Source organism: Branchiostoma floridae, chromosome 10, assembly GCF_000003815.2.
Source record: "Branchiostoma floridae strain S238N-H82 chromosome 10, Bfl_VNyyK, whole genome shotgun sequence".
Lineage (NCBI taxonomy): Eukaryota > Metazoa > Chordata > Leptocardii > Amphioxiformes > Branchiostomatidae > Branchiostoma > Branchiostoma floridae.
Window position 1 is genome coordinate 2739834 of NC_049988.1, and position 12193 is coordinate 2752026.

General features: G+C 41.9%; 1 protein-coding gene across 6 annotated transcripts; it reads right to left on the reverse strand.

Moving 5' to 3' along the window:
• Positions 1 to 971: 971 nt before the first annotated feature.
• Positions 972 to 5064, reverse strand: LOC118425140. 6 transcript variants are annotated; one of them, XR_004832271.1, is made up of 3 exons: positions 4320 to 4446; positions 2097 to 2205; positions 972 to 1646 (listed from the first exon to the last, which is right to left on the reverse strand). XR_004832271.1 is itself a non-coding variant. In XM_035833959.1 (3 exons), exons 1-3 carry the CDS (start codon positions 4547 to 4549, stop codon positions 1390 to 1392), a joined length of 411 nt encoding a protein of 136 aa, XP_035689852.1. In that variant the 5' UTR covers positions 4550 to 5058; the 3' UTR covers positions 972 to 1389. The 6 variants fall into 6 exon arrangements, 3 of the variants coding, with proteins under 3 accessions (XP_035689852.1, XP_035689853.1, XP_035689851.1); XM_035833959.1 differs by lacking the exon at positions 4320 to 4446 and adding an exon at positions 4478 to 5058 and having other exon boundaries at positions 2124 to 2205; XM_035833960.1 differs by lacking the exon at positions 4320 to 4446 and adding an exon at positions 4478 to 5054 and having other exon boundaries at positions 972 to 1580.
• Positions 5065 to 12193: the final 7129 nt, after the last annotated feature.

Below are 12193 nucleotides of genomic sequence, written 5' to 3' on the forward strand. Positions count from 1 at the left end.
CACTTTTAACTCTTTACCAAGATATGCTTATTAGCCGTTTTTAGCGAAGTGCAATTTAAAAAAAAATCCAATTGGATATCATGGCTGCACTGCAATTACATTATCATTACAAAGACATATAAATGTATGCACATTGTATTCAGACAAAAAGGATCGCATTCTGTTTTTGGCGACGCCTCAGGGGCGGAGGCATTTTCTACAGTATTACGATCGCTTTGAAGGAATTTAGAAAATTCCACGAATGCATTCCCTTGGGAATTGATTTTTGGCTAAACCGTAGGGGTGTCGTCCATACAGTGGCAATTGAGGACTATTTTAGCTGTTATTTTTCTTTGTTAAGGCATTCTTTGTTTTCAAGATTAATGATTTAAGGGAACGGTCTTTTTACATAGCCGGGAATGACTACGCTCCTTGCATATCATAAGCCGTACACACAGATTATTACGATGTTTCGCATGCTTTATGAATTTGCAATGGCAACTAATATGTCCCAGCTTTTTGCCGTTATGTCTTCTATAAGCCTGCGCTTTTTACAATATGGAATGAAATGCTGTCAAGTGGTTAATAAATCGTTCGGAGTAATAGAGAGCCTGATTTTAGTGGTAGGAAAATAAGATGTTTTAAAGAAGACAAGACCAATGTAGCACAACTTTTGCCAACATCTTTTGAGCTTTGCTTTTACAAGGTGGGATGATATGCTTTCACGAGGTCCAATGTGTCACAGATTTTTGTCGATATCTTTTTATGAAATATGAAATGATGTGCTTTCAGGTGGTTGTCGTTTGGAATTGAAGCTGGTGTGTTACGCCGAAGGGAGGTTATACCGGCTATATAGATACAGATTACGTAAAGCCTGATTTTGAAAAGTTAATAAGTCACATGTTTCAAACAAGCCATGAAACCAATGGGTTTCAAGTTGTTTAGATTCTGCTTTGAAGACTAGCACAGCTAGAATAAAGGAAGGACGCAGAGACAAGGTTTTCCGTACACTTGGCACGGGAGACTGTTAAAGTGGTTTGACGTTACTATATACTAGTAATGCTGACCTCGCTAACCTCGTTCTTAGCTGAGGATCTTTATTTCTCTTCTGATCTCTACTCTCTGACTATCTGTCATACAAATACATTATATCTCGTGGTCACATTTTGGCGTATCAAACAGACAGGTCTTGTCAAACCACAAAACAACGGTTATTTCATCTACGGTCCATTCATATACATGTAAAATCAACTACTACAATGTATACATTAAAATACATATTCGTGATATAAACAGTCAGTCAATCCGTGAATTCTATAACTGGTGTCATGTCAGGTTTTCTATACATGGACAAGTATGATCACAACTATCGGCTGTACGTCTTGGCTCTGCTACTGGCCTCTACTTCCCTCACAGTGCCTTCCTTCTGTCGATGGCGCTGTTCTGGATGTTGTGTGGCTCCCTTCTGTTAAGAATGTTCAAGCCGCACAAACGTATATTCTGGCTCCTCTCAGCGATGGCCACTTTTCGTGAAGGGACTCGACCTACTTCCCTTGTGGCGGTAAGAGTCTCTATGTTGGGTGTGGCGGGAATGTGTCGTTCTGATGGACATAATATATGTCTGTCAGGAACACCTCGTCGTCGTCGATCTTGTCCGGTAGGTTGGCCTGTGCGTTACATCACGAGATAACACAGTTTTACCCGTTTTATATACTATAATAATAGTGATGCTAGCAATAATGGATTATTGTAAAGTCACCCTCATAAATTTGCTACTATCGCTGCACGTCTGTTGGTGTTCTACATGGACTAAGTCACCACATGGATGGTCGTCACAGTTAGCTGATGTTCATCTCAGGAGCTGCTGTACGTAGGGAGAACGCACGCAAAGAACAAAGGTTAAAATTGAAGTACAAGAACAATTCTCTTCTCTTTCTTGTCAATTCGTAGCAACCAGAAAACACTGTAGAAATTTGAACTTCGGCATTCATGAGTCAGGTAAGCCTATCTATGCCTTGTTAGCTGAAATGCAGCGTACAGATTTTGACTTAGTTGCCTAAAGTTGTGCTAAGTTTAACTCTGGTTACTCGACGCATTGGAACATCGTGCTTACTTACCTTGACGACATACCGAAAGACGTTTACCCGCAGCTGCTTCGAAGATTGACCTACTGGAACCGCCATCGTCTGACGTAATCGTCAAGTACGTACCCCTGCGGCGTTGTAACTGTGGATAGGGACGAAGAGGGAACAGCTGATCGTTACTGGAATATTTAACTGGAGAGTATATTTGGAAAGGCCAGAAAATCCACACAGTACAATGTAGACAACTACAAAAATAGAAAGAATAAAATTAAAATCCTTATGAATGTGGGCTAGCATATAGCATGGATGTCAGACTTATGAGACTCTGCCTGCATTCAAGAGACATTATTCATAGCTGTGCTGCCTGTACATAGCTTGTAGATGTGATGTTTAATTATTAGTAGTATCACATTGTATAATAATTGTATTCATTCAATCTCAACTCCCTATTAAAAACATAATTGCTCCAGACGACTCAATTAGACAGACAATTACATCAAAACGAAGACATAAGAGTGGGGTAGACATAATTCAAAATACTCCATAAGATGGGGCAACCTAACTATGGTAGCTCATGGGACTCATGGGACATAGGAGATATGTAGACATAATTCAAAAGACTTAATAAGGTTGAGTAAATAAGTATTTTCAGCACTTCTAAAGAAATCATAACACCACAACTTCTGTCAATCCCACTACCGCAAAAACTTGAATGTTAAAACAATGTTTATGTCCGAGTTAATCCTACATTTTCACGTTATCCTACACAAGAAGCGAGAAGAAGCCGAACTTCTGTGTTAGACTAGATTTGTGATACTTTTATATGTATATTTATATTTCCGCAGCCACTTCTGAAACTGACTGTCATGACTCAAGTACATGTAGACATTTCCGAGTTAATAAAAGCCATTGTCATCACATAGACTCTTACTCCATTTGGAAGACTGTGAGGGAGGACCGATTCTCACGACCGGACCGAATCCCGTAGAAGGGCCGTGAAAATCGGTCCGGCCTGAAAAAAAGCGCAAAAACTTTCCCAAACCACCTCTGAAACTGACTGTCATGACTCAAATAGACATTTTCGAGTTAATAAAAGTCATTGTCATCACATAGTTTACTCCATTTGGAAGACTGTGAGGGAGGACCGATTCTCACGACCGGACCGAATCCCATAGAAGGGCCGTGAAAATCGGTCCGGCAGTTGAGTTCAACTTCGCCAATCTGACCAGCTCCACGCCAAACGCCCGATGGCCCGGACCTTCTCGGCGTAGCGGTTAGCGCTTGTTTTGTAATCTGGCGGCCCGGATTCGAATCCCGGACTGGGAGCCAGGAGTTTTGTTTCTACTCGACTCTCACAGTTGTCCAGAAGGAGAAGGCACTGACCAAATATGACGAGAATGGTTAGAGATTTGCACCATTGAATTGCTCTCTTCAACCAGCTGTGTATTTCCTTCATGAAATCTAACTGAAACAAAAGCTAGAACAAACAAGCGGGACCTCGAGCGAACTGTCACCTGACAAGTTTGGAAAGCTCCTGAGGCGTTTTTTCATCAAAAAATTGCTGTATAGCAGAGGGTACCTCACAGAACAGACGTGTTAGACGTTCTCGTATACAAGAACGAGATCCCGTCTGTATTTCCCAGTTGCCGTTATATCAGAAGAAAACTAAATCACATCCAGTATTCAGAATATGTATAGACTGGCTGGCATCTCTCTATTGTATTAATTCGCTGAAACAATTCGTCACCATGGTCTTGGGCGGCTATAGTGAGACCTTCTTTTGTCACTCGACACATCACATATCGGTATCAAAGGGAAATGCCGGTGTTATAACGTTGAGAGATCTTTTGTCGGCCTAACATCAGAAGGTCATTTGTTTTGCATATAGATTAATCGCCTTCGAGAGAACTGTTATACGACATAGTGTGAATGAACATCTCCCGCGAGGCATTTCTACCACCCTCTTGTTAGCCACATTTATAACAAGGAGGCTTTATCATTGATTTATAAATAGGTAACGGCGGAATTTTGATATCGCAACGTTGACCAAACACCCAACGAAAGCCGTAATGATTTCAGACATTTCACTATGCGGATTTCTCGCTCACTGCATAGGTCACAAAACAATCCAAAGAAGACACGTGGCAGGAAGAAAAATACACAACCGTTTACGCAGTGAACAGATATATAAACATGAACTTGAGCATAAACTATGGTAGTACAAAAAAGTTAACGCTAACGTTACGTAACCCAAACCTGTTTTCAAAATGGTGGATCGCTGCCCGATTCAGACCTCCGGGTCACAATCACATAACTAAGTGTCGACAAATTTAAGACTACAATAAAGTACAGTACAGGACGATACCGGTACCCACAACACGGTCCACCAATAATTTATATGGGAGCCTACCCACCTTTCCTTCTGACGAGTAGTCTTGAGATCTCTTTCCCGCCTTCAATGATGCCACCGCCCGTACCCGCCGCATCTTGCCCCGCTCCCCGAGTGTCAATACAGTAGTATGGAAGATTTCTCCGGGCCGGCGTTCTCTTCAGGGTCAGGAATCGGCCGGCATCTTTATGTGTTCTTTCTTCCTCCCTGCCCCGCGCGCCACCCATCACAGGCCCAGTAGCCTTGCCACGTCCTCAGTTCTCTAGATCTCCCTGTTCCCGTCTCTATCTTGGTTGAACTCCAGCCCAGCAGTACTACCAGAATGTCACGTGCGCGTTCAAATACGGGTGACAGCCATATACGTGCTAAACTGATCAACTTCATTCTGTTTCCCAGCCCTCTGTACTCTACGCTGTACTTTACTCTGTAAACATCCACGTCCTCTCTCGCGTCGTGTCCTGTCTTGACTGCCACGTCACACGGCCAGGCCAACCCGACCCCTGTCCATATGGCGACCTGGTCCTCACGATGTTATCTCGTGACACACGGTGGTACGGTTGCTATGCTTTTGTCCGCGTTGTCAGGGGAATTTGCCCCGCCCAAGGCACGGCGGGGTGCCGACCGCGGCCCTATATTCATGTCTACACACTGATACACATTGCTGAATATTTGTCAAGATAACGCATTGATGGTGGTCATGTCAAGAAACAGCAAAAATCACTTACAGAGAGGATGCGTAGATTTTTCAAATTCATACAAGTATAAAAGTGACACTTATACACTGCTTTCAAAATACCCTATTAAATCAGACGAACGTAAGAAAGGTTAAAAAGCAGATAACTCGTTTCCTAACTGAGTGATACATCAATTTATTGTCGATACAAGAAAGGAAGACATACACACAGAGCAAATAATTGGTCTTTAGTATACATCTTCTTGAACGGGGTGTTAAGTTTTTCCCGCCTTTTGACCGGGCCAACAGCGACATTGTACTTGTAGTAGAAAAGGGTGAAAGACCTTTTCGGCCTATGGGTTAACGCTTGTTTTGTAATCTGGCGGCCGGGATTCGAATCCCGGGAGCCAGGAGTTTTCTCTCACAGTTGTCCAGAAGGACATATCGCTATCAAAGGAAAAGGCCGGTGTCATAACGTTGAGAGATCTTTTGTCGGCCTAACATCAGAAGGCCATTTGTTTTGCATATAGATTGATCGCCTTCGAGAGAACTGTTATACGACATGGTGTGAATGAATACCTCCCGCGAGGCATTCTACCACCCTCTGGTAAGGCCACATTTGTAACAAGGAGGTTTTATCCTTGATTGTATAAATAGGTAACGGCGGAATTTTGATATCGCAACGTTGACCAAACACCCAACGAAAGCCGTAATGATTTCAGACTTCAACCCCCGTACACGCCCGACAACACGTAGAAACTAAGTTTTCTATGCTGATCATGGGTTAAAAGGATGTCTAGTCACTGCCACGGTTTTAATAATAGCGCCGCAGATATTACATAGGTGGGGAGTTGCATGGATTTATGATCCCAAAATGAGGAGTTTTTGATGCCCCAAATTTATAAAAGAAAACACAAGCAATCTGCAAGAAGTGAATGAGTGGGCTTTCGCATATACATTTTATAGTTAGGTTGACTTGATCTTTGTTACTAGTACTTGTACGAGTCACGATTACCACCTTGAGTGTTTTACTTGCTCAGCTAGTGACATTCACATTTGGGGAGAATAACGACAATACGAATGAAGATTCGCAGATCTATGACAAACGGAAAAAATGGCGTCGGTTGTAAGACAAGGATCCCGGGCTGCAAACAACAACAACACTCTCTTTAACCCCTCCTTCACCAACTAAATTACTTCTGTGTGTTTTAGTAAAATTCAAATCTTTTGTGTAATGTATCATTTTCAAGCAGAAGGACACCAAAAGTTTACCACGTATTAAAAGCCGATACATATTCCTTTTTTCAACACATTGATTCAAACATGGCGTCGGTTTGTAAACAAACTGGAGGGCCGGCCGACCGATCTAATCCAGCTCCCTCGTCAATTCCCCCTTCTTCCCCAGACTTTGCTTTACATTGTGTGCTTCATTACAAGTTGCGTTTTTATTTACAGATGTGGCTTTTTTTTTCAATTTCAATTTTCCTGTCAAGGACGCCAGAGCTAGTCGAACACATGCCGACGCATCAAACAGCGGCTTGTGCAGAGTTTGTTACCGGTCGTATTGTATCAGGAACTGTAGTTCATTAGAGAAATACATAGGTGTAATGAGTTATTGGAAAGAATACCTTATTAAATCGGAAAGCGAGGGTTGATATTTCCGAGGCGTTGTCGATTATTGATAGAACAGGACAGGGCCAGAGTCAAGTTCTCAATCAAGGGCGGAAATATGTAGCAAGGCGGTCAGTGTTGACGTTGCTTTCATGGATGTGTTTTGAAAACAAATTATATATAGAAACTCGACTTCATCGACGAACTATCCGTACTCTGCCGGTTAAATTTGTGTGTGTCTAGCGCAGATATAATGTACGTAGGAAAGAACGGAAATGGCGACGGGTTCCGCGCGTCACCGGCCCCGCGCGGGGAATGCCCCGGGGGAATGTCGGAAACTGATATTTCCTTGCACCTTAGCTTCGGTATTTTATAAATATTGGTGACAGAATAGACGAGAATATAGCAAAGAAGGGACTGAGAGGGCTGTGTCAGTATTAAAGATGCGTCATCGTAGGAATGAAAGCTTGGGTATTGTTTACTGTTCAAACAGGGGAACAATTGGGGCGGAGACAGGTGTGCATTTGAAAGGGTAAGACCGCGGGAAAAATTCAGCTCGTCTAGGAGAAACAAAAACATTTCAAGTTTCCGCCCTCAAAGGTGAGAACCAATCAGCTACCGTTGCCATTAGTGAAATGGATGATTGACATTGATTGACATGGCTTTCAAGATAGGATTTTCAGGGCCTTTTTAGACCATCGTGACACATATTCTCCAAGCAGAGGTTTGGTCCGGCGGAGATAGTATCATGGTAGTAGTCGGAATTTGTATTATTTAGATATCTCTTTTGGAGTGGGGGAGTCCCAACAAAGCTTTGCACTGAATACAGAACCCAAGCGTAAAACGCCGGTCACAGCAGTGCTGAATGCTGGAGATGCTAAGCTCCTTCACCCTGAGCCTGGAGGTGTCCACGTAGTGACGTCTGAGGCTGACCAGTCCCAAGGTTTCCTAGGATCTAGTACAGGGAGCAAAAACTTCCGGCGGCATCAACAAAGCCTTCAAAAGAGAACAACTAAGATTTCTCATAAAGGTCAAAGACTTTGTGCGTTGTCGTTGATGTACCATGTACTAAATACCCACCGGCCCGGGTCCCTATTACAGGACCCGCTGAGTATGCAGAGTGCCGCCGGTGTGATATAGGGGAGGGGGGCACGTCACACAACAAGCCACTCGTCACAGGTTCAACCGGAGCCAGGTTGCCATGTACGATGTTTTTATCAAAAAATGGGTAGCCTCTCACACAAGACCGCTACTTCTACACGTCTAGAAGATAGTGTACTGGATACCTACCGGCCCGGGTCCCTATCACAGGACCCGTTGAGTGTGCAGAGTGCCGCCGGTGTGGTTTGGGGGAGGGGGGCACCTCACCAACAAACCGTCGGTCACGATGAGCCAAAAACAGGAGAGGAGACTTCAAAAGGTCCGGGTTTTCAGTTCTTGTTGCGCTCCAGGGTCTTATGTAGCAGTGTATATGAGAGACAGTCCGCCACTTTTGATTTCTATGTGTTATTTCAAACTAATTATACTGCCGCGAAGCGGAGGACCTCAGAAGCCGTTTATCTCCATGTGTGTCTGTTTGTAGCCTGCATAACTCGCAAAGTATGGATTCTGATGAATCTTGAATGTGGGTAGGGTCGTGAACATAAAAGTCAAGTTCTAAAATGGTTCCGCCTATCGGTTTTCTAGCGTACTACAGTGAACTTTCGGTTTTGATATCTAGTGTTCTGGTCATGCTTTGGTCAAGATTCATAAGTCTAAGATAGATCTGGTAACTTAAGAAAAAATATGTAGGTGTGTACAGGTGAACATAAGGTGGGAAAAGTTTAAACTATGAAAATCTTATCTTAGTATGAAAATCTTATCTTATAGCAAAGAAGGCTGTTGTAGCGTTACCTCAAAAATTAGATGTGACGTACCCTGCTGATTTGAATGATTTATGTTTAATAATTTTCGCTTTAGTTTGCTTCGTGATGCCTCAAATATGAAATTTCCATCATTTACTACTATAGAATTATAGTATCCTGTCATTAATTATGCAGAAGAGGTATCTATTTGCATACTAGTAATTGATATCCAAAGAATTTCGGTCTTTCTCAGTTACATATGTGAGCAGTTAGATGGAATGTAGGGATTTATAACATTTTGCCATTACTTATGCAAATTAGACATTACAAAACCTAAAAAAGCATGACGATCCATCAAAACGTTCTTGATTTATTCTCTTCTAAACTTTGAAACAATTTCCAAAAATAAAGGTGCTAGGGGACCCAAACTTACAGCACTAACTCTCTGCCCAAAGAGATACCCACCTTTAAAAAATCAAGACCGTGAAATGTCAGGAAACAGGAAATATAAAAACAGTAGTTCCGCTGCAGTACCTTAGGGAGTTGATAGGGGATCCATTATCGAACTTGACCTTCGATTTCCCTGACTACCAAATACCATTAAAGATCCATCCAAGACTTAATCAAGTTATACTGTTCACAGACACACACACACATATTTGTATGGAGTATAGGGGGTTATGGATAGAGGGGTTGACACCTGACGGCTAAACACGCCCAAATATAACATTTTGGCAAAGGTAAATATAGATTTTCAGAATTTACTCAGAATGAGGCAAGCTTAACTTTTTTTGCAGAGTTGATCAAATGTTTGCGAGGCTTCTCCCAAGATGGAATCATTGCATGGAAATGTGTGCGTGCAAGACTGTGTTGTGAGCATGGCTAGCTAATAAACATCTTTTTCATATAGAGACTCACAAATCCATTAGACCCAGCGTCGCCAGGGTGTTTTTAACGCCATTCTTGTTATACTTAGAGTTAATCAGCTAATACATTATATTGATGAACAAAGCTAATTAGCGACTGTATGTTTGCACGGAGTCTGTTTTGCATATCTAAATGTTTTGCATGCTTTTTGTCTGAAAAAAGGATGCAGCAATTGCAGTTATTATACGTCTGTTATAAACTTAACGTCCCATTTATTTTCCACATAAACTAATCAGTTTATGATTATCTAATTATTCTGATTAACTGTTTGTAGTACAGTGCATTACTAAATTACACAGCATATACCATGACGTGGTGTCTGAAAAGTCATAAAAACTTATTCATGTCTGTCATGAAATACAATGTTTGAACTCATGGTTGGTATAATAATATCTCTAATTGTCACTTAGTTTAATAGTTACAATATTGTCCCAAATAGCCTAATCATACATAAAGCTGGTGTTTCTGTCACAGTAACACTTCTTGTACGTGACTTTGCTATCCTCTCCTTGATGTCTGTTGATGCCACCTTTGTAGCCAGTTGACTATTGTGTTCTCTGACAGGCCAGACTTTGTGGAATTAGTTGAGTTCGAGCACCCGACCAATAATGAATTTAGCACTGTCAAATTGACACCCTCTATCAAGGCACAACCCCACCTGTCTGCACAACAGTCCTGGTGGTGTATCCTCAGGCTTCCTCCAGTAGAAAATAGAATAGAATACAATAATTAGTATTTCCTTTGTGTAATTTCATGTACTGCCACCCAGAGTAAAAGGAAGATCCTTTTTGTTTGTTGATTAGAAAAAAAGCCACACCTGATTACATATATTCTTGTACAACCAACCTGAATGGACAATTCACAACATAGTGTAACGTTTGTACTAGTAGATTTGCCCTTGTATCTGTACTATCATATAACGTTACTATGGAAGAGAACTACTGTACACTTTTCACCGATAATTAGTAGAATCATATCATAATGTTTAATTAGTAGAATTGTAAGATATACTCTGTATTCTTTCTTTTTTCGTTGCAGTTTAAAGTTGGCCATACAAAATTGACTGTACTTTTTGTCGTGTCAATAAAGCTTGATGATACAATACTAGTACTGTCTCATCAGTCACTGCAAAGCGCAACAATATTCCATGCATGCGCTCCCACTTACCGCGGCATTCTGACGCTACGGTATCGCTTATCCAGACACTCTAAACGTGGGTAAATCAAACAAAAACTACACAATAACGACAAGTTACCCAAATTTGTTACTGCGTTTGTGTATTGTTGCCAATTTTAAGATAAACAGTACAATTTTTCACTTACTTTTAACGGACTTCTTCCCGGCGACATACTCCCAGCCGCTAAGTTGAAAAACCCTTCCTCATTGGCTGTACCCGAGCTGACCAATCAGGTCATCGCTTCCGCTAAGTGTCGGGCGCATATTGGTTCCCTTCTAAATTCAATTAGCCACAATCAATGCACAGCTGCAGGTAAACAGCTTACGTCACGCGCGGAAATGCCATATATGGTGCAACGGACGCACGTGCAAACGTGACCATATATGGTTACACGCGCGAAACGCGAGCTCGGTGAAAATATGCGTAGATACCCCGCCAAATTGGCTTTTAAATGATTTTGAAGTGACGTTTGGCCAAAAATAATACCGGGGTCCTTTTAATAAGTATCTCACGCAGTATCATACCAACTTTCAAGTCATCTGGACGTAATACCTGGGCACGGGAGACATGAATATACAGCCGGGCCAGAAAATGACCTTAAAACATCCCTAAAATCATTGTAAAGGTATCTATAAAAAAAATGAGAAAAACGGGTCTGGGTATTGGCCCACTGTACCCTTGTGCCAAATTTCAGGCCATTTGGTCAAGGAACGACGGAGAGGAATCACTTTAAAGGTCGCGACAGGAGAAAGAAAGAAAGAAAGAAGAAACCGTATGAAAACAATATTTTCACTCGAAGCGTACCTACGGTACGCGGAGTGAAAATAATAACAACATAGCTGTAAAAGTATCGTTGCTAAGCCACTGGTTGTAATTGGCGCCTAAATGTCCTAAACTTCATCATGCAACGTGTTTCCTGAGGAAGTTTGTTCCACAGCTGCACGCCGTAGTACTGCAGACTGCCGCGAAATGACGGTGGCAACTGAAGCATGTGGGTGAGACATCAAAACGTAAGCCACGTAAATACCTACTGCTTGTGTGAAAGAATTCTCCGATATGGAATACATACGTGTTTTACTACATGACAATTAAACATAAAAGAACATACAACTCGTTAAAGATTCCACAACACTTTATCTAAAAGAGTATTTCAAAAGAGTGGTCCAAATCTTCAGTCCCTTGGTCGCACCTGGGGCAATGACTGTCGTATTGAGGTCGCATGAGTGGTGACGAAAGGCAGCTCGCTCCAGACCCTTGCAATATAGCCTCACCTATTGTGGCCCCTGGCTGCGAATATGGAGTATTCGGCCCACCCAATAACAATAACAAGTATGACAGGGATAGACTACTAAAAACTTGTTACTTTATTTTGCTGTTCTATGTTGCATTCCACTATGTTAAACATAGCTGGTTGATTGCCTTGTTTATTTTCACTTATAGGATAGAGACCGTCTGCAAAAAGACCACAGTGGCCGGTGGAAGCTCGTGCCAGAAACACTAAACATGAGA